Consider the following 20,020-nt stretch of genomic DNA (forward strand, 5'->3'; position numbering starts at 1 on the left):
ATTGGTATCAGAGTCAAGGCCACGAGTTCGATTCTCATTGATTGCAAGGAGTGCAATTATTAGGAGGGAGATTGTTGGGTGCAATAATTATCTTTGCTTGGTAGAGCGATCGAATCATGGTGCTTGAGCTGCTGTGCGGTTTAAAAGATTTGAATTGCATTATTACTATCAGTTATAGCTTTTGGTAAAGTCGTATGCACTTGGTTCAACAAAGATTAATTCTTATGCCACAAAGAATCTATCAGGGCCTCCTCATTTTATAATTTGCAATTAAAGTGACACAAACCATGTCAATGGAATTTTTTTTTATCAATCGAGATGATCGATTCGATGAGTTTCAGAAAAGAAGAATTTAGATTTCGAGTAGAAATTTGAAAATATCAAGATAAATGATTCTAAGTCAACAGTAACCCGTGTTTTTTTTAATTCAATTCTTACTTATTCCGATCATATTTTCATGTAAGTTTTGAAGGGATGCATTGACTAATAATTATGTAAAAGGAAACAAGATTTTATCCAAAGTAACTCAATTTAACCACGGCTCTATGAGAAATTTTACAAGGATAAATCATAATCCTTTCTATTTCGGAATATTGATTGATTGATATCGATCATATTTACATTTCACATCATGGATGATACTTTGGTAATAATGCCACGTTTCTTGAAATTTTGTGCCTGAAAAAGATTAGCACAAATTTCGTGGAATCTGTTATAGAAAATGACAATTTTTTTTTTTTTTCAGCTGAAATCTTGTAATTTATTAAGAAAATGACAAGTTTTTAATCAAGAAAAAGGATATATACAATTTTTTTTGGTAGATATCTGAATTCAATTTCAAGTAATAGCCAAAATACTGAAACCCCATATAATAATAAAAAAATCTAATTGTCTCTCCACTTTCTTGAAAATCAGTCAACTATAATTTTAATTAAATATATTCTCTTAAATTTTAAGATCGAAGAAAATCAATGGTATGAATCGTATGACTTATGATCAGATAGTGAAATAAATTAAATATAAATATTTAAAATTTGCACTATAAAATAACACATATTATTATTATTATTATTATCATTTAAAAAAAACAGAAATTCCAAGATTACTCGTTTTTATCATTATTCGAAAATAAATTCTTGAGTTTGAATTACTGAAACAGTGGTTTTTTGACAACTTTGTAAGTTTGATTAATCTTGAATCTGACATATATAGATATCTGCTCGACTAATTTATAAGTTGCTTGGTTTGGACATTAATCNAATTGTATCCGCACAATCTGTGAGCAGTGGAAGGAACACTTTTGATATATCATGACCAACTACTTATCCAATAATGCAATCAATGAATACAAATATATAATCATTTCCCTTAAATAAAAAAAATGCGAGTTGATATAAAATTTATAAATTTCGAATTAATTTTTCCCTAGAAATATATATTAGCATCGACATTATTATAGATTTAGCTCGCCTTATTCAATATAATTAAGTGCAAAAGCTAATTGATAATGGAGAAATTAAAAGTAGTAGTAAATTTTTGTTCAAGAAATTGTGGCACACCACTAATCCAATAAACTAACAAGCATTTTCTTTAATTACCCGAAACAAACAACAAACATCAATATCAAGTAATTTCTTGAATTAAAGCATCATATTTTGTAAATACTTTTTTTTTTTTTTTTCGAATTTCCAAGAGAACAACTCTCAAAGGGTTAGTTGATGCCTTGAGATTATCGAGGACGGAGACATGGATGGTAAACTCGCTCCCGCCTCGTTCCATTACCATCCCTACCACTCGAGTTTCTAGGTACGTACGGACAAGGTGTATGGACTGTACCGAACTAAAGGGACTGCAGTACTACTATAGTGGACATCTCACTGCAAATCCTATCTTCCACTCGTGATATATTATGTGTATCCCATTTATCTTCCAATTCAAGATTTTACTAAATTTGTGTAATCCACACATGAAATTATATATATATATATATTATATATGTGTGTGTGTGTATTTGTGAGAATTTAAACCAATATATCTATATAAATTCGGATTCCTGTGAGTCGACTTAACTATATATATATATCTTGTTGTTTCATAGTTATAAAAATAACTATGTGAAATATTTTTGTGTTTTAAATATTATATTTTACTATGTACGTACATGTTTATATGGCATACAAAAGCTTAATAATTATATGTCCAAAAAAAAAAAAATGGGACAAGTTAATTATGTCCATGATTGCAGCACTAAGTTGGCACCTGGAGAAATGTGGGCCAATCCACCTTAGCTCATCCGCAACTTACCACGTGGATACATTAGAGTTTGATGATATAAGCATGAAGTGGGATGATATACTCTTCTCTTTAAAAGAGTGATGCTTTTGTCTTTGATGTACATACTAAGGATTTATAGAAATTTGTAAAGTTTTGGATTTTAGTCAGGTAATTTATCTAAAATTTGGTTTTTATATAATAATTTTGATTTTTTTGTTTTGGTCATTTTTTAAACCCGAAGTCATTAAACTCATCAAATATTTCTTATTTGGTATTGATGATATCTTACATGTCTTACGTGACAAGAATAAAACTATAGTACACAGTAAAGTTTAGATGAGCGAAAATAAGAGAAAATGACGAGATTTTTTCGTCTCATTTTGAAATTTTCAATGTTTTTTTATTTACTTATATGGGTTTAAATTTGTATAACATGATTTTTTTTGTCATATGAGTCATTTAGGAGAATATTTGTGTTACATAAATAATATTCGATATGTTAAATGATTTCATTGAAAAAAGACAAAAGAAAATCAATTTATTGGATGAAAAATAAACATTGACAAGTTACATACACGATTTTACATGACTAAAATCCAAAATAAGACAATTTCTATGACTAAAATTGTAATTTATTCAAAGATTTATATTGACAAATTGCATATATAATCACATAAACCCAAACTTTTAAAGCAATATTTTTCAAAATTTGAGAAATAATAAATATAATAGACCTCTTATATTGTTTTTTTTTTTTGGGGTCTTCCATTTCACGTCATCGCAAATTAAAACCCACACACTCCCACCTTACTATATAATCAACCACCATTGATGCCTCGACAATATACATAAATTTATATCTCTTCTACCTCTTATCCTTTACAAAACCCTAATAAATAAATACACACACATATTGATCTCTTGAATTTTCAATTTTTTGTGGGCTGATCTAATATCTGTCGAGTAAGCATAACATGAGTTTCAACATGCCACCGGGGTTTCGGTTTCACCCGACCGACGAACAGCTTGTCGTCCATTTTCTTCATCGTAAAACCAAGCTCTTGCCGTGCCATCCGGATATCATCCCGGATCTTGATCTCTATCCCTATGATCCTTGGGATTTAAATGGTAATAGATAATCTTTTCCTTACTATTTTATCATGTTTGAATTTTAGAAAACTACATCCTATATTTCGGTTTCTTTCCTATATATGTAATATAATATTTTAGCAAATGTTATATTTTAGAAACTACTAATATATAAGATGAGATTATATATATGTATATATATTAAATAAAGTTTTGTAAGTATATTTGTAGGTAAGGCAATGGCGGAAGGAAGGAGATGTTATTTTTACAGCAGGAAGACACAAAGTAGGGTCACAGGAAGTGGATATTGGCAGCCATTTGGGGCTAAGGATGAACCCATTTATTCAAGTTCTGGCCAAAGAATTGGCCTTAAGAAGCACTATGAGTTCTACATTGGCGAATCTGATTCAGAAGGCGTGAAGACCAGTTGGATAATGCAAGAATTTAGGCTATCTGATTCGAGCTCGAGTAGCACCAGATCATCAAGATCAAGAAGAAACTCCAACAATATTGTAAGTATATGAAATGAAATGAAAAATTAATCCCCATGAATCTTATTTTTTAACAAAAAAGATTGGTATTTGTGACAAAAATTAATTTTTTATTTTCTGTCTCTTAGGATTACAGCAAATGGGTCGTATGCCGAGTATACGAAGGCGACTGCGACGACGGGGATGATGATGGGATAGAGCTTTCATGCTTGGATGAAGTTTTCCTATCAATGGATGATCTTGATGAAATAAGTTTGCCTAATTAGGTCTAAATAAAAGAATTAGGTCTATTGATATATATTTTTTTTAAAAGGAATGTTGTATAATGTAAATCTAAGTTGGATGGGACACTTTCATGTCTTATGTATGCATGATTTGTTTCTCATGGTGGAAGTAATATGGGCTTGTGGGCCCAATATCATCGTGGGCTTTTGTTGGGTTGGAAGGATCTCATAAGCTTCAGTTGTTCTTCCATCTTCATCTTCCTTTTCATTATATATTATTCTCTTACCAAAGCATTGTGTCATGTGTGATGTAAGATCGTACTATAATATTTTCAACTATATGTGCTAAGTTATATACACACAGAAGCTCTACATCATAAATGGTCCAGTTTGATTCCCGCAAAAGCTTACTTAGTGCAGTTTATATATCCAACTAATGTGATTAATTTGCCGGGTGTTGTGTTAAGGTCAATGGTTTACGTGCACATTCACAAAGTAGCGGATGCGAATATCATATTTGTTTCAAAATTCAAATTTTATGTCTCGGGTTGAAACTTGGATGTTAGACTCAAGAAACTAAATCAAAGTTCACCACCATCATGATCATAATCTGCCCAAGTCAAATTCACAATCCTAGCTAATAATCACTCTATGTATCTGTATATAAAGTTGTCTTCAAAATCATAATCTGCTAATAATTTTTGGTAGTATATATTATTACATTCCATATTCATGTACTGCCACCAATCCTACTCGTTGTCACACTCCATTCACCTTTTAGTACATTCTTGTATTGTGAGGATACTGTGTCTGCTGCTGCATCTTCCCTAATCCCACAAGTCCCTGCATCCCATCTCTCGCATAATGCTGCCACATTACCTGTTCTTCAACTAACAACCGTTGTTTCTTCTCCATTTCCGACATCTGAACGTAGGATGGCGGTGCCACTGCAAGCGAGGCGGCAAAAGGATCACCATTCGTGGAGGCAGCTCCACCGTTGTTTACAGGTGGAGCTGGCAGTGCCAGCATCGCTGGCTTCCCAGCCGACCCAAACGCAACACTACTTGCACTTCCAGTTGCCATGTAACCTGAAGAAACAGCTGCCTGGGTTGTCATCCCGTGCTGATACATCCCATCAAGCATCAGAGTATCAAACCCTCCTGCAAGCGATGCCTTTTGGTTAGACAGATGACTTGCAGTTTGAACCAACGCTGTTTCCCAGTCTTCTTTGAAAGCTTCCCAGGGAGTAGCTGTGGTTTCACAAGCATAAGTTTTGGCTGAATCGGAATCAAATAAAGCTAAAGCCAATCTATTTCCATGTTCTTCAGTGCTTGTTTCATTTTCGCTTAATTTCAAGAGATCTGCTTCTTGTTGAGCAACATTCTTCTCCTCTTTCGGTTGGTCCACAGTTGGTTCTGGCTCATCTTTACGCTCCGTATCATCTACAAATCCTTCAGGCGCGGGCAACGCCTTGATTACGTTCATATCTTCTGATGGGGCTGCATCCGCTGGCTCTTTCTCTACGACAGAAACGGGCTCGGGATTTGAGGTAGGCACATTCTCATTATGTGCGTTGGCAGATTTTCGCTTGATAATGTCGTCTAACACGTCGAGTCTGTTCTTGGGGATCTTCTCGACTTCTGGATACTCGGAGGAGCGAGCTATCCCAGCAGTCTTGCACCAGTTATACATGGCGTCGAGCTCTTCGTGCTGCTTTGAAAGGCGAGTGAAGAACTCGTAGACTTTTACAGAACTGGGGACGTCGAGTTGTTGGAACCGCTCGAGGAAGGCTGCCATGATTTCCATAATGTCGTAGTAGAGTTGGAAGCTCTCTTTGACAATGGGGTAGAATGCCATAGTCACCACCCTGTTATGCTTTGCTGCGCCTGCATATATATATCCAATTCCAATGTAAACAGCAATTCCATAATCATAAAATAATAAGAATAATAATAATAATAATAATAATAATAAAGCACATTGGCAGATCCAAATTAACAGTCCATTTAATAGATTTGGCATCTCATAATTGAGCTTCAATGAAATTTTAACCAAGTGGTTTGGCATCTATATATATATATATGCATTTGAATTTTATGCGTAATTTATTTTAAATTAAAGAAACATATAAATATTACCTGTAGGTTTGCATGCTAAAAACCTCTCAAGAAGTTGCATGAGATGATGAACCCTGGAGAACAACTTCTCAATCTTCATCTCTCTCACAGGAGTTCCTCTCACCAGCCCAGCACTCGAAGTACCGCCGCCACCACTACGGCTACCACCATCTTCCTCCTCTTCCTTATTATACGAAAAACCACTCCGCTTCCCCCTCCGGCCCTGCATCCGGAACTCAAGCTTCTCATCCAAATACAAGGCATATGTCCTCACAAACGCCGAGTAATCCCAGGCATTCGACTTCCCCGAAACGTCCCTAAAATCAGACATATTGAGGAGACGAGTGCCCCTCCTCGTGGCGAAGAATATCTCTTGCTCGTAGGCAATATCACCTTCGCTTAGCAGGCGTTGAATTAGCATGAGGGTCTTCAAAGCGACCACCCAATTCTTGGTCTTGTTCAGGCGCCTGGATATGGTGTTGACGCAGGCGCCGACGTATGCATGGGAGTACGATGTTAGGCTTAGGATTTCGCGCACGTAACGCTCGTCTGGCGGGTACTCTTCATGTCGTGTGGCCTTAACGATGGCGACATCTAGATCTGAAAGAGAGGCGGTGCCCCCGACCTTGGCCAAGCCAATGCTGGTCCGGTCCTTAACAGCTCCGATGGCTTTTCTTATCTTGCTTGGAGCCATTTTTGTTATCCTTGTGATTGAAGGATATTGACAGATGAAATTGGAGAGAAAATCAAAAAGCCAATCAGACCCTTAATTTTCTTCTCCCTTATTCCTTTTTTCTTTGCTTACATTTCTCTACGTACAAAAGGCCATCGCCAAACTCGGGAGTCAATGTAAGCATTGTGTGGTGTATATATTATATATATTATTGATCCAACCATACAAAATTTATATGGTTTTTCCTTTGTAATAGAAAAGTTGTGTAAATGAAACAACATTTAAATATATGTATATTTGTCATTACCATATATATTATTATAAACTTTCCAAATTTATTTAAATGCTCTAAATTTTAATTACAAAATGTAAAAAATAAAAAAAAATGAATGTTTATCGTTAAACTATATGTTTTCGAGTACTTTTGGCATGTTATCATCGTTTAATTTAATTTTATAGAGATTATTTAACTCGTCATATCATGTTATACGCATATATTTCGATTTCAATTTAAACTATGAACGAATTAGAATTCTAAATTCCAAATCAAACTCATGGTCGTTTTCGATTTCGGTTTGATTTACAATATACACCCATAGCACATATACCATGTAGAGAAGCACATTAACCTACCCCCCCCCCCCCCCCCCCCCCCAACCCAATAAGATATATCAATACATTATACACATATAATATGTGATTATATATATATGTGTATATATAAGCCCCATTCCACATGCATGCTACAACTAATCAATCAAAAGCCGAGCACACACGCCTGATAGTCCCTTGTGTTCCTGTCAGCACACCAATTCTGCCCATTTTCACCATCGAATTAGCAAAATCAGACTCGAATGAAGGTCCCAATAAAGGGCTTAAGAACCCAAAATACGAGTCCACGACACTCTTCGTGGCTCCATCTTGGTACAAGTTAGAATCCGACTGTAGAACAGCAAAGCCACTCCTGATGTTCTGCAGAATTCCGTTGTCGAATGTCTGCGGGCTTCCCCGGTCGATCGGTAGGCGAACATTGACGTCCCCGTTTTGCGGGCACGTCGACTTTAGCTCGGGCAAGAACCCTGGGTTTATGGAAGGGTCGGAGTTGACATCGGCAGAGAATGTGTAGAGCCTTTGTCCCATGAAGAAGCATGCTGTTGTGCCAATTGTATGTGCAGCTACAACATTTTGAGATAAAAAGAAAAGATGAGACCAATTGAGAATTAATGCGATTTACTTCTTTAATAAACTATATAATATACCTCCCAAAGTATTATTATTTTTTTATATATAATATCTAAAGAAAAGTTGATCATGTGCCTTAAAATGACTACCCACTGAACCTGCATGTCTTCCATTTGTACAGGAGTGCGTGTGCTGAAATTTGTCATCCAAATTATTGAATTTGGACATAATAAAGATGGAAAAAAAAAAGACGAGAGATTGCCCAAATTACAAGTTGGTGGAACCTGCCAACAACGAACTAACTAATAGCACAAAATTTGCTCAATGATGATCGTAGGCTACTACGTTAGCACCTGATTTACAGGTGTTACATTAGCCTAATACGTACTGAATAATATCGACGGCGATTTCATGGTCGTAAAAAACGAGAAATTGCAAAAAAATCTAAGTAGATTAAAGAAACAGAGCAAAAAATTTCTCAGCACCACAATACTCACCGCTAAGAACAACAAGATCCTTGTCTGTTAGGCCCTTGTCAAAAAACTTTTGTTTGAGTTTCAGAATGGAATCATTGACATCCGGCATGTCATCCGCCAAGCGCAAATTCGACACCAGGCCATCCCGTCTCCCTGTTTCCACCTCGTACGACGGTCCTTTCGCCTACAATCAAGAATTAGCCCATTAAAACATTCGATTTTCTCTTCAAGAAGGTTTCTTGATCTGTGTAAGAAGCTGTAAAAAAGTACCAAGACAAGTGCATCTCTGGCAGCCAATGCGACGATATCTGCGCAAGAGACGGTTCTTGGGCAGGCTGATTCCAACTGGGCTTTCGCCTTTTCGATTGTGTCAAATCCTCGTACTCCTTGGTGCCCAAACGCATGCTTTTCATCGGTTGCTACTCCGTTATCTATCAGAATCGACCCTTCACATCCCTGTTATTCCAATGAATTGAGAATCTTTTCGTTTACGAATCAATCTGCATGCGGTCGAAGAAGAACATATCCAGTACTACTAATGCATGCGTGTGAATGACTTAAATAAAGAGAGACCTGAACAAAGCAGTCGTGGAAATGGAGCCTAAGGAGGACAGGGGCGGTGTTCTCGTCGGAGGCGGCGGCTTCGCGGACAACGCCGCTGACTATGGCTTCGGCGTTGGGACAGCTATTGGCGTAGAAGCCTGCTCGGAGCTGGGCTTGCGAAAACCCAAGAAAACAACTTATTATTACCGCCAATATCGTCCCAAGAACCATTTGATGGAAGCTTGAATTACTGATTTTTTGTGGGGATTTTGTGAAGTTTTGCGTGGAATCGGAGGGGGAAAACAGCACACTAATATGTAATGGAGGAAGATGGAAGATGAGAATTTTTATATATAATATATCATTTTATTTTTATTTTTATTTTGGTCCAGTGTCTTTTTCTTGGTTCTTAAGTCTGTCAAGTTCTTACATTTGATATTCTATTATAGGGAAATTTATAATATTGACAATATTCAAATTCCAAAAAAAATAATTAAAATAAAATATTTTTTTACATAACCAATAATAATAATTATAATCGTATTAAATGACAAACAATTCTCTAGTTATGTGTCGATTGACCGAGTCTGCATGCCTTTTGCTTTTATGTCACCTACTGGATCTGTCGCTATGTATAATTTTATCCTACAATTTTTTAATAAATAAAATAATTTTATAAAAAATAAATTAGTAATTTTTTTAAAAAATTCCTTTTAGCTAAGAATTTTTCTCTTAATACCAACATTAATGCCTTATTATCGTTATTTTGTACAATAAAAAATAAATCACATTTATACAACGTAATTGGAAAAGGTCAACAAACAAACAGTACGGTCGTTTTGCGTATAAAACTCTAACGGTGCTTCGCATGTTAAAATGCAACGGTAATTAATGCATACACACACAGTGTATATCACTGAATATAATAAAGCATGAAGAGCATACATTTAAGCTACATGAATCATATATATCACAGGAATAATGGTACATATAATGCCTAAACATATTTGCCCCTATATTTAGGCTTCAAACTAAATTTGTCACCTATCCCATTACCCTGAATATCTGCGTCTGCAGGGCTAAAAACTGCTGAATGTAAATTACCATCTTCCAACCACTTCAGATGGTTTTCTTTGAAATCCAAGTGTTTGATTTTAGCTGTCAATTCGATTTCTTCCGAGTATGGAGCGATCTTTATCATTGTCAGCAGCACTCTGCTGTACCGGTAGCTCAGGATTTGTTCGCAGGAAGTAACGAATTTGAAGCAAGGGTGCTCCGGAAAAGCAGGGTGAGTGGAGTCGTCTTCCCGAAGAATAGGGTAGAAGTACACGAGTCGCCCTCCAATCACAAGCATTCTAGCAGCAGTGTCGAGCAAATCATGCACACATTCCACTAAACTGTAGGGAGCTGTGGATGGTATGTGGTCTGTTCTCTTGTCGTCTGGAACGGTGTAAGGTCCAATGATCCCTTTTAAGAGCTTGCGGCCACCAGATTTACGTCCCCCAGCACGGACTCCATAAGGGGGGTCACATATGATAGCATCAAATACCTGGAAGAAGCACAAAAGTTAAAAACAAAAAAACAAGGAAAATATGATCCAAACACACCATACAGGTCACAATAGTTATGCTGTGTGAAATTATTCAAGGTATTAAATAGAAAACTGTTCAGTAAATGAATCAAAACTCTGTTTTACTTTGTTTTTCAGCAGCGAAAAATTACATCAGAACAATAACCTCAATCAATCAATCGAATATACATCAATATGTAATCGATCAAATGCCATTTAAAAAACCCTCTTTTGGTGAAAAACAAAATGTTCATTCTCCCATTGGACTGTGTATCTATATGAATTATTAGGTCCCCATTCATCTCTCGGTTCCAGAAAACAAGATTCTCTCAAAAAATCACTTACAGTGCAGAAGAAAGGAGATTAGCATACTGCAGGTAATAATCATCACAAGTATGACAAACAGGATAATCTGCTTAAATAAACAAATTACCTCTCTTAACCCATAACGCCAAGGTGGAAGGTTATTGTCGGCCCTTAACAAAGATATTGGTGCTGGCAATCCATACTGAAAAGTCAGACATATATCTTTAGAATACAAGAAAACGGAGATTGGACACTGAAATTCTGAATAACATGGAAAGGAAATATTTTGGCATTTCCCTTCATCACTCGTAAATGCTATCTAAATTGCCAACAAGGTAACTTCATAAAATTGACATTGATGATTATTTTTGCGTCAACAAAAAGTTCACCAGACATTAACAGTTTAATTGTAAAAACAGAAAAGGAGAATATCCAAACCTGCTTGAAATTGCTCCAGACGTTGCATTCAGGACCATGGCCATCACGCACTACTCGAATGTCAATATCTGCACCCTGAACCATTCAAATCAGTGAAATTCGAACGATGTTACTTGTTATGATCGAGTAAAAGAATGCTTGAAGATTTCCAAGCCAAATAAATAGCCAAGAAACAGACAAATAACTAACCATCGTCATAGCACCAAAATGAGCTGCTGCAATCAGAATGCTTCCTGTACCCACAAAAGGATCAAATACAAGTTTCCCAGGCTTGACTTGGGCTTGATTCGCCATCAAGAAAGCCATTTCTGCATCCATCGCTGTCGGGCCAAGATATTTGCGGCTCTTTAATTCATACGTTTGCAAGATTTTCCTATCAGCAACACCTATCTCCCGACCAAAAAAGATTCTCCTCTTTGCAATTGATGGAAGACCATTATTAGATCCATAATCATCATTATCCATCAAACAAAACTTGTGATCTGGATTTTTAAGATTCACCCGGCCCTGAAAGACATTCACTTGAATGTTAGGAAACATAATTGAACACTGATGAAAACATAAACATTTAAGGAACTGTAAAAGAAATCTGAAAGTTTTAAGTAAATCCAAAATTGAGCAATCTATAGCATGACTGGACTGTGAGCTAAATGAAGGCTCCAAGAAAAAATTATCAAACCTCTAGAATGATTTTTCACATAATACCAAATAACTGGGATGATCACTAACACCAAATGAGATTATTTTTAAGCAGCTCACCGCTCATGATGTTTTCTGTTTGAATTATCTCAACAAAAAACTGCCAAGAAAGGAAGGAAACAACTATGACAAATTCCTAAATATAATTAGATCTAATTTATTCTTATCAACACCGCAGGTTAAAAACTACTCCATGTAATTACTTATTATATTTTATAATCCTGCACATTTAGCCGCAAGACAACAACAATGGCAGTTCAACACAATCAGTTCAGCGGTAAGAACTTGTACTCTCAATTCTTAACATCAGTCCATCGAATCTGCATCAGTAGCATGCCCTACTCATCTTTCCACTGAAAGATTCTTCTATATAACTAAAGCCTACATGGAAATTCAAAAAAATTAATGTTGGGTAATGTCAGCGTCATAAAATATAATATACAAACACAAGTATTTTATGACCATAGGAAGTAAGGTTCATTCTTTTTGACAAGATAAATTCACATTAGAGTTTAGACTAATATCACTATATAAGGAATATCAGACAAGAAAAGGCAATCAAGTTAAAGGTGAAAGAGATGCAGGAATCAGGAAAAAGGTTATCTGTTCAAACTAGTGCTTCAGATATCAAGCCAGTAGGCTGATTTTTGAGTTCCCAATGCTTAACTATATTACACAAAATGTCAAGCAATCATTTGGGAATCATGTGATCATACCTTAAAAGGAATGAAAGCTAGCATTTGGAGGCGATCAAGTTTTTCATGAGAGCTAGTAGCTTTTCCAAAACTGTCAACAGTAATCCTGAAGGTGCTATCTGGAGCTAAGTATGGCAACTTCCGGTCGTTCGGATAACTTTTTATAGCTTCTTCCAGTTCCTCGAAGTTTTGTCCTTCTCCCCATAGTTCGTATATTCCTTTCACAAGAATGCCTGCAACAATATTTGATTCAATACCCGCCAAAGACAAAGCATCAGCATAAATACGTACAAAGAAGTATTTACTAATCATCATATGTAATCTTTTCTTTTAAGAAGCAAAAAATGCATTACAGTTAAAACTATTAAATAAGCTCCAAAATCATTCAAATATACCAAATGCCCCTCATAGAAATAAACAGAACACAAAAAATGTCACGCCATGGCCGTAACAATAGCTACAAAGCTATTGCTCTCCACAATAATATTAAAAAAGTAAAATTTAAACCAAAAAAAAATAATTGCAAGAATCCAATATTAATGGATCTCAAAGTGCAAAAGTACCGTATCATGTATCATGCTCTTTAGTGTCACTTAGACAGATGAGCATCCACATTTTTATATTCATATTAAGGGCGGCCATAGGAATTAGGATCAGACAAGGAGAGGGGATGACTCGATGGATGTTGGGAAAACTTGTATTGTTATAGAACAGAATAATCTAAAAAATTCTCTATCTTTTTTGCCAGACTCACCACACTGGAACGAATATGAGTGAAACGCTTTACAGGTAACTATCGCTATTGAGATCTTCTGACCCGGGTAATACGTGGAACATATTCACGTGGCTTTTTTGCAACTGGCTCATTGGTTCCGACCAAAAACCACCAGTTTATTCAGTTTTCTCATTGGTTAATTGAAAGTTGATTAATTGTACCAGAAGTACACCCGGGTCACTGGTCTAAATTAACTCCTTCTGCAAAAATAACCCCCTGAAAAAGTTTTTGAACGTCTTCCACAAATACACAGATCATTCAATATACTACACCAAGTGAAATGAAAATATCGGATGACATACAATCATGAAAGTCGAACAAATAGAAGAGCGTCGAATGCACCCAAATTAGACTTACTTCGATTGGCAATTTGTTGGGCAACGTCTTCGGAGGGAAGATTGACAAAATGGAAAGGCGAATCGGGGTGGTGTTCCTCCGGCAGCCTCCATTCCAGGGAGGTCTCAACGCCGAATAGTCCGGCCAGGGATTCGAACTCTGCTTTCCTGTATTCCAACAGTCGATGGTAAAACACGCAAAGACACAACATTTTGAGACTTCACTGTATGAGGAGGAAAAGAAACTACGGTCAGAGCATTATATTGCTATCGATATCGATGACACTTAAGAGACGCAGCTGCGGCGCGGCACCGCAGGCTATGCCGGCGGAGAGGTGGCAGCGAAGCACAACGGCCAACTTGAGTTTCCCCTTCGGTATCGGGGTTTCCCTCTCATCTTAAACCCTTGCCCCGGCTCTCAATTTAAATTAATAATAAATTTATTTTAAAGGGGTCGAATTTGTTTAACCAAAATCTAGAATATTATTTTTTTTTTAAAAAAAAGAAAAATATATATTTTTTTGTAATGAATTTTAACATTAAAAGTAATGATTACATAAATACATAAATATTGAATTTAGATTAATAAATTTGATTTAAACTATAATAGATTTAAAATGACATCGATCTCAAGTATATTTTAAATCCATCATAATTATTATTAAAATTATATAACTCAATATGAAATTAACTTTAATTTTGTCAAACCTAATTAGGAGTGCAAATGAAGAGAGTCGTTTGACGAACTTTTCGAATCGACTTGAAAAATATTTGATTTGTATTTGAACTTATGGTACCAGGACATAATATATGTTGAATAGTTCGTGAACCATTATATTTCGGGTTGATATTATATGTTGAATAGTTCGTGAACCATTATATTGTATTAATATAATATAAATATATATCAAATAAATCGATTTCAAAATTTTCGAGCAATAGTTCGAATAGCTCACAAACATGTTCGAATCATTTGATACGAACTTGAACATGATCCTGATTCGAATCATAAAATTTAATTTTTCGAAATTTGAATCAAATTTAAGTTCGAATATATCTATTTTGAGCCGATTTCAATCTTTAAAATTTTCAACGTACGGGTCTCGGTTCAATTCGTTTAGACCATAATCCATTCCCTTCAAACCCGACGCTGAAAATCACTAGGCTAATTTTGGACGGCCAAGATTAATAATTATTTAATCTATATAAAAATTGGTACAAGGGAAGGCATGCTTATCCATTCCCTTCTAACCCGACGGTGTAAATCACTAGGTTAATTTTGGACGGCCAAGATTAATAATAATCGGGTCCTTTCGGGTACTAGCCTGTATCCCATACATCCCATTCATTTTGCACTTCACGTTTAATTTTCTAGGGTTTCGCCTCCGTGCCTACGCCGGATTTCCCCAGTCTGCGTAGCTCTGTTTTGCTGCAGGTACAGTGAATTTCCGTTCTGTTTAAATTCTTTTGATGTAACCGAGGACTGGATCTGGCGTAAGTTTGATCTTCTGATAGTTTTTCCTCCCATTCGTGTCGAATTATTATTGTTTTGTACTTGGGAGTTGAGTTTGAAAGATTCACATGATGAAATTATTGAAAGTAAATTTGTAATATAGTTGCGAAAGATTGTTTTTTTATGAGTACGTATGTGGCCCTGCCAATTCGTGTTATACTAGCGATGAGAACTCGAATGTTGTTTGTGTGTGTGTGAATAAACATATGACATGTTATAACCAAAATCATTACTATCAGTTTGATTTTGGAGCTTAGGTAGTTAATATAATAACCTCAGTACCTCACAATTTGTACATAATCATTCCCCTCTAATTTAGAAGTAATCTGCATTAGGTGTCTCAAAAAATTAATAGTATGATGTCCTGCCACTTATTATATAAGGAAAGATTATTCTCTTACATTAAAGTTTATTTAAGTAGTACGCATTTGGTAATGTTGCTAATAGTATATGCTCTCTCATATTTTATGTTGGGAGTGACGATCGAGTGTTTATAGTAAGTTTTTGCCGTTTATGCACTGAATGATGCTGCAATCTACCTTGTTTTGATTGACCAGGAGAAGCTAACATCAAAAAATTTAGAAATTTTTTTGGTTGGTAGTGTTTGACTGTTATTTTGTCACAGGAAAACATAAACAAGATTTTATCGTTTTGTTCAGCAATAAAATTTGAATTGATGTACTATTATATTACAGTATTTTAAAAATTGAGGTGGTTCTATCGGTAGTTTCAACATGCTGTCTGTCACGAGTCTTACCATGCTACTAATGCTTGTTAAATAACTTTATCACCTGATATTGGATCTTAATGCTGTACCCGATTTTTTTGAATGAATTGAAAACCTGATATAATATTCTATCTGAAACCCATTTATTTTTTGGGTCGCCACATTATTTTGTTGAATTGACTAATATGTGCCTTCCTTCTCTCACCAACTCTTTTACTTCGAAGAAAAATTAGTTTGAACATGTCAGATGAGGCTGAATATCGATGCTTCATTGGTGGCCTATCGTGGTCAACATCTGATCGAGTTCTGAAAGAAGCATTTGACAAGTTTGGTCATCTTCGAGAGGCAAAGGTAACAATCTGTATCATGGCTTTATGGCCATTTTTTTCTCACTTATCTATATTTTTTGGTTATTGACATTCTTGAACATTGTGTTATGCTAGATTTTGTTCACACGGCAACTTATAATTTTGATAATGAAAATGATTAACCATATTGGACAATCTTACTGTTATTTGAAATTCAATATATATTTTTGTCACAGATGATATGAACAAGCAATTTCAATGTTTGTTAATCAACTAGATGTTTGGTCTTCAGGCCATCTTCTTTGATAACCAACTTTTACTTGCTTCATATCACACATCAAACATGGAAATGATATCCCCTCCGTGCAACTCCTCCTTTCCACGCTTGTGCCTAAAGAAGAAATGAAATACTGGTGGAGAATTTGTTACCTTGCAAATTGTTACAAAGATACTGTATGTATTTGGGTAAATAATAATCTGGTTTCTCTTGTTGCCTCCAGCCTAGTTTCGTTTCTTGTAGCTGAGTCAGTGCTGCGTGAGTTTTTTTTGATAGTCATCTATTTGTGCCTTTAATCACTATGATGACTCAAGTAGAATGGACATTGTAAAATTTCTATGTTTTGTAGATGCAATTTTTTACCTCCTTTTGATTTCAAATCATTATTTTATCCGAAACGGCCAAAATGAGGCTTCTCATCATGAAATTTCTGATCCTTCTATAGGTGGTTATTGACAGGGTCTCCGGTCGCTCCCGTGGCTTTGGATTTGTCACTTTTGATGATAAGAAAGCCATGGAAGAGGCCATTGATGCTATGCATGGGTTTGACTTGGATGGCCGAAGCATAACTGTTGAGAAAGCCCAACCAAACCAAGGTTCAGGCAGAGATTATGATAATGATCGCTCTCGTGATCGAGATCGTGGGCGTGATCATGATCGCGACCGTGAATATGGAAGCGGGAGGGGAGGTAGCGGTGGTGGTGGTGGTGGTGGTGGTGGTGGTGGTGGTGATTGCTTTAAGTGCGGAAAGCCAGGGCACTTCGCTAGGGAGTGTCCTGGTGATGGTGGTAGAAGTGGTAAATATGGGGGAAGGGAAGATCGATATGGTGCTGGAGGCGGTGGTCGCTATGGTCCTGATCGTGGTGGAGATAGATATAGTGGCCGTAACCGCGATAATGGTGGTCGTGGAGGAGGTGACCGATATAGCCGAGACCGTTCAGGGCCCTATGATCGCCGAGGCGGGGGCGGTTACTGATATGGGTAATTTTGCTTCCAATATCGTGACAATAAACACAATTTGAAAATTTGTATTTGAAGTTATAAGCCTCAGGCAATGCTTACGGGTTATTTCATGTTTGTCACAGATGAAGACTTTGAGATCCCATGTCTACTGCTGCGGTTGTCATGAAGATTCTTCTTTCACGGAGTCTTCGCTAGGCATGTTGGTGAAATCGAAATGGATCTTGAAACTGTGAATCGGGCAGTAAATCTACTATTTTGTGTTCCTAGATGTTCTCTAGTTTTTTACCTTGGGGTCCTTGGCTTGCTTGATGTTTGAATTCAAATCTGATATTTATCCTTTTGAATGCTATTATTGCTTCTGGTTGTCTGCTTTCTTGCTTTCACTGTCATTAAGTGCTACTGGATTCGTGTGAGTTTGCAACTTTATATCGCAGTTCAGGGGAATGTGGTCAAAATTTGGAAAGGCCGTTTGTAAAACGTGACCCTATCATCGAAAGTGTGCTCTTGAAACAAAACATAGAAGCTTCCTAAAAGCAATACCCCATTCTTCTCTTCTAAATCTCAGATTATTTACGGTTTGACGGGAGATAACCGGGTAATTTATACGCTTTTTTTCTCATATTTTGGTCTCTTCCAGCTCTCTGTCATAGTGCATTATTAATGCTTTTAAACTTTTGGCAGGCTGCGAGGTTCTTAAATGGCCTTTTTGGAAAGTTGATGATTGGCTTGCTTTTGCTAATTGGGTAGATTTAACCATAAAAAAACTTGAAAAGCTTTTTGGATTGCAATAGTCACTCTTTTATCTTCTTCAAAGTGGTTGAAGGAAGAGTTACATTGATCTTAAAATATGGGGAGTTTCTATTTCTTCAATGGGTTCAGTCTTTGGGAGAAGGTTATGGTTCTGTTTTTGTCTGTCCTGGTCTTCGTTGCTGAGATCTCGTGTTTGTTGGAGTACCATACACTCGTCAGCTTGTGGTTCTTAGCGTGAATCTCACGGTATCTTCAAGTTTGTTGGAGACTTCTGCCTAAGGTTGTGTCTTGAAGTGTCCTTGATTGAGAAATAAAACAAATCTTGGCCTGATATGAGTTTTCTGCTCGATCCACCAGTCTTTTTGTGCGGAAGACGGTGAGAATTGTAGAACGGTTTGTTTCCCAAATGTGACCTGCTGTCACAATTATACTTTCCAGATTTGGTGTTTAAATGGCTTCTCTATTCCATGCATCTGATCGAATGATGTGTGGCACACCATTCATTCAAATATGTCGAATAAGATATCCAGAACAATGTTAGAATAAGTTTCCCGCAAGATGGTTTTTCTATTTAGTCAAGCACGTCCATGCATAATACATCCACAAGATTATCTTTTAATCTGCACTGCACACCCACGATTTTGAAGGTTCAGGAAGTTAATTTGTTGGGATCGAGATCAAGTTCTTAAAGACAGTCTTTTATCATCCCTTTGATTAAACCTTCCTCCGCGGAACTTTTGTTAGCTTGAAATTACCTTCAGCGGTGTGGAAATCTTGGGTCGTCGTTTGCTTTTCATCTTGGTATTTGTTAAATTATCTGCTTTCCTCCGTGCATGTACTGATTTTTAACTACTTTTTATCTTGCTTTCTTGGAGCCTCAACGTTGTTGAGACATGCATTGTACTATTTTTGTTGGGGTTATTGTATTTTAAATTTTTCTCACATTGTTACTCGTGCATTTTGCAGACTACAAGTTCCTGAAATGAAAAATATTTTGAAAAATTATTAATATTTGAAATGTGTGGTTATAACTCTGGATACATGTGGTTGGGGTGATTAATATAGAGAGTTGTATTTGATAATTTTATTTACACAAATTTGAAATTTTAATAAACTGTTATCCCTCGTAGGTGTGATTTTGTAGCACATACAGAGCAGTTCAACGTATTATAATTTAATTTATTATATTGTCCCAGTAGATTACTTCGTGGTTAGATTTCTTGTAAAACAGTTAGAATAACATTTTATAAATAAATAAATGAAAATTCTTCTTCGTCATTCTGATCCTTTTTTCGGATAAAGGAATACAAAATTCAAAGACACGGATAGAATCAACATAGAGATCAAAAGATAAATGCTCCAAGGACTAGCCAACCAACCCGTTGCACTAACAAATCAACGGCATTTTCTAACATAAAAGAGAGTATCAATCGGTGCCTCCATTTCCTCCATTATTTTCTCTGTGTGCTGCCATATCAGAATTTTTAATGAAAATTATAAAAACAATAAAAAGAAATTCACACTGAAATTTGATAACATATTACCAAAATCTTAAAAAAAATAGATATTTCATATAAAATTGTTATTTTTCATAT

The 20,020-nt window shown here is 36.0% G+C and overlaps 5 protein-coding genes across 6 annotated transcripts; 2 read left to right on the forward strand and 3 right to left on the reverse strand.

Annotated features, from left to right (window-relative positions):
* Positions 1-3,143: 3,143 nt before the first annotated feature.
* On the forward strand, positions 3,144-4,403 carry LOC140986770 (NAC domain-containing protein 104-like). The gene is made up of 3 exons (XM_073455120.1): positions 3,144-3,402; positions 3,595-3,875; positions 3,983-4,403. The coding sequence occupies exons 1-3, from the start codon at positions 3,249-3,251 to the stop codon at positions 4,118-4,120; spliced, it is 573 nt and encodes a 190-aa protein (XP_073311221.1). The 5' UTR covers positions 3,144-3,248; the 3' UTR covers positions 4,121-4,403.
* Positions 4,404-4,665: 262 nt separating this feature from the next.
* LOC140986026 (putative clathrin assembly protein At1g03050) lies at positions 4,666-6,966 on the reverse strand. The gene is made up of 2 exons (XM_073453976.1): positions 6,217-6,966; positions 4,666-5,964 (listed from the first exon to the last, which is right to left on the reverse strand). The coding sequence occupies exons 1-2, from the start codon at positions 6,887-6,889 to the stop codon at positions 4,856-4,858; spliced, it is 1,782 nt and encodes a 593-aa protein (XP_073310077.1). The 5' UTR covers positions 6,890-6,966; the 3' UTR covers positions 4,666-4,855.
* Positions 6,967-7,539: 573 nt separating this feature from the next.
* On the reverse strand, positions 7,540-9,393 carry LOC140986975 (peroxidase 43-like). Its single transcript, XM_073455397.1, has 4 exons — positions 9,100-9,393; positions 8,797-8,982; positions 8,548-8,710; positions 7,540-8,043 (listed from the first exon to the last, which is right to left on the reverse strand). Exons 1-4 carry the CDS (start codon positions 9,298-9,300, stop codon positions 7,622-7,624), a joined length of 972 nt encoding a protein of 323 aa, XP_073311498.1. The 5' UTR covers positions 9,301-9,393; the 3' UTR covers positions 7,540-7,621.
* A 547-nt stretch (positions 9,394-9,940) lies between these two features.
* Positions 9,941-14,298, reverse strand: LOC140985526 (uncharacterized). The gene is made up of 6 exons (XM_073453361.1): positions 13,910-14,298; positions 12,799-13,010; positions 11,573-11,890; positions 11,384-11,458; positions 11,073-11,147; positions 9,941-10,618 (listed from the first exon to the last, which is right to left on the reverse strand). Exons 1-6 carry the CDS (start codon positions 14,097-14,099, stop codon positions 10,067-10,069), a joined length of 1,422 nt encoding a protein of 473 aa, XP_073309462.1. The 5' UTR covers positions 14,100-14,298; the 3' UTR covers positions 9,941-10,066.
* Positions 14,299-15,165: 867 nt separating this feature from the next.
* LOC140986055 (glycine-rich RNA-binding protein RZ1A-like) lies at positions 15,166-18,042 on the forward strand. 2 transcript variants are annotated; one of them, XM_073454012.1, is made up of 4 exons: positions 15,166-15,322; positions 16,352-16,478; positions 17,158-17,693; positions 17,798-18,042. In XM_073454012.1, exons 2-3 carry the CDS (start codon positions 16,368-16,370, stop codon positions 17,686-17,688), a joined length of 642 nt encoding a protein of 213 aa, XP_073310113.1. In that variant the 5' UTR covers positions 15,166-15,322; positions 16,352-16,367; the 3' UTR covers positions 17,689-17,693; positions 17,798-18,042. The 2 variants fall into 2 exon arrangements, with proteins under 2 accessions (XP_073310113.1, XP_073310114.1); XM_073454013.1 differs by having other exon boundaries at positions 16,361-16,478.
* The last annotated feature ends 1,978 nt before the right edge of the window (positions 18,043-20,020 follow it).

This window comes from Primulina huaijiensis, chromosome 10, assembly GCF_012295235.1.
Source record: "Primulina huaijiensis isolate GDHJ02 chromosome 10, ASM1229523v2, whole genome shotgun sequence".
NCBI lineage: Eukaryota > Viridiplantae > Streptophyta > Magnoliopsida > Lamiales > Gesneriaceae > Primulina > Primulina huaijiensis.

Excerpts from the sequence above, each read along its gene's own strand:
- LOC140986770 (XM_073455120.1), top strand. The coding sequence starts at position 3,249 with ATGAGTTTCAACATGCCACCGGGGTTTCGGTTTCACCCGACCGACGAA. Across the intron at positions 3,403-3,594 it reads TGATCCTTGGGATTTAAATG|GTAAGGCAATGGCGGAAGGA; the intron begins GTAATAGATAAT and ends GTATATTTGTAG. Across the intron at positions 3,876-3,982 it reads GAAGAAACTCCAACAATATT|GATTACAGCAAATGGGTCGT; the intron begins GTAAGTATATGA and ends TCTGTCTCTTAG.
- LOC140986026 (XM_073453976.1), bottom strand. The coding sequence starts at position 6,889 with ATGGCTCCAAGCAAGATAAGAAAAGCCATCGGAGCTGTTAAGGACCGG. Across the intron at positions 5,965-6,216 it reads TTTAGCATGCAAACCTACAG|GCGCAGCAAAGCATAACAGG; the intron begins GTAATATTTATA and ends ATATATATGCAG.
- LOC140986975 (XM_073455397.1), bottom strand. The coding sequence starts at position 9,300 with ATGGTTCTTGGGACGATATTGGCGGTAATAATAAGTTGTTTTCTTGGG. Across the intron at positions 8,983-9,099 it reads TCCACGACTGCTTTGTTCAG|GGATGTGAAGGGTCGATTCT; the intron begins GTCTCTCTTTAT and ends TTGGAATAACAG. Across the intron at positions 8,044-8,547 it reads GGATCTTGTTGTTCTTAGCG|CTGCACATACAATTGGCACA; the intron begins GTGAGTATTGTG and ends AAAATGTTGTAG.
- LOC140985526 (XM_073453361.1), bottom strand. The coding sequence starts at position 14,099 with ATGTTGTGTCTTTGCGTGTTTTACCATCGACTGTTGGAATACAGGAAA. Across the intron at positions 13,011-13,909 it reads CCAACAAATTGCCAATCGAA|GCATTCTTGTGAAAGGAATA; the intron begins GTAAGTCTAATT and ends ATATTGTTGCAG. Across the intron at positions 11,459-11,572 it reads ATTTTGGTGCTATGACGATG|GGTGCAGATATTGACATTCG; the intron begins GTTAGTTATTTG and ends TGAATGGTTCAG.
- LOC140986055 (XM_073454012.1), top strand. The coding sequence starts at position 16,368 with ATGTCAGATGAGGCTGAATATCGATGCTTCATTGGTGGCCTATCGTGG. Across the intron at positions 16,479-17,157 it reads GTCATCTTCGAGAGGCAAAG|GTGGTTATTGACAGGGTCTC; the intron begins GTAACAATCTGT and ends ATCCTTCTATAG.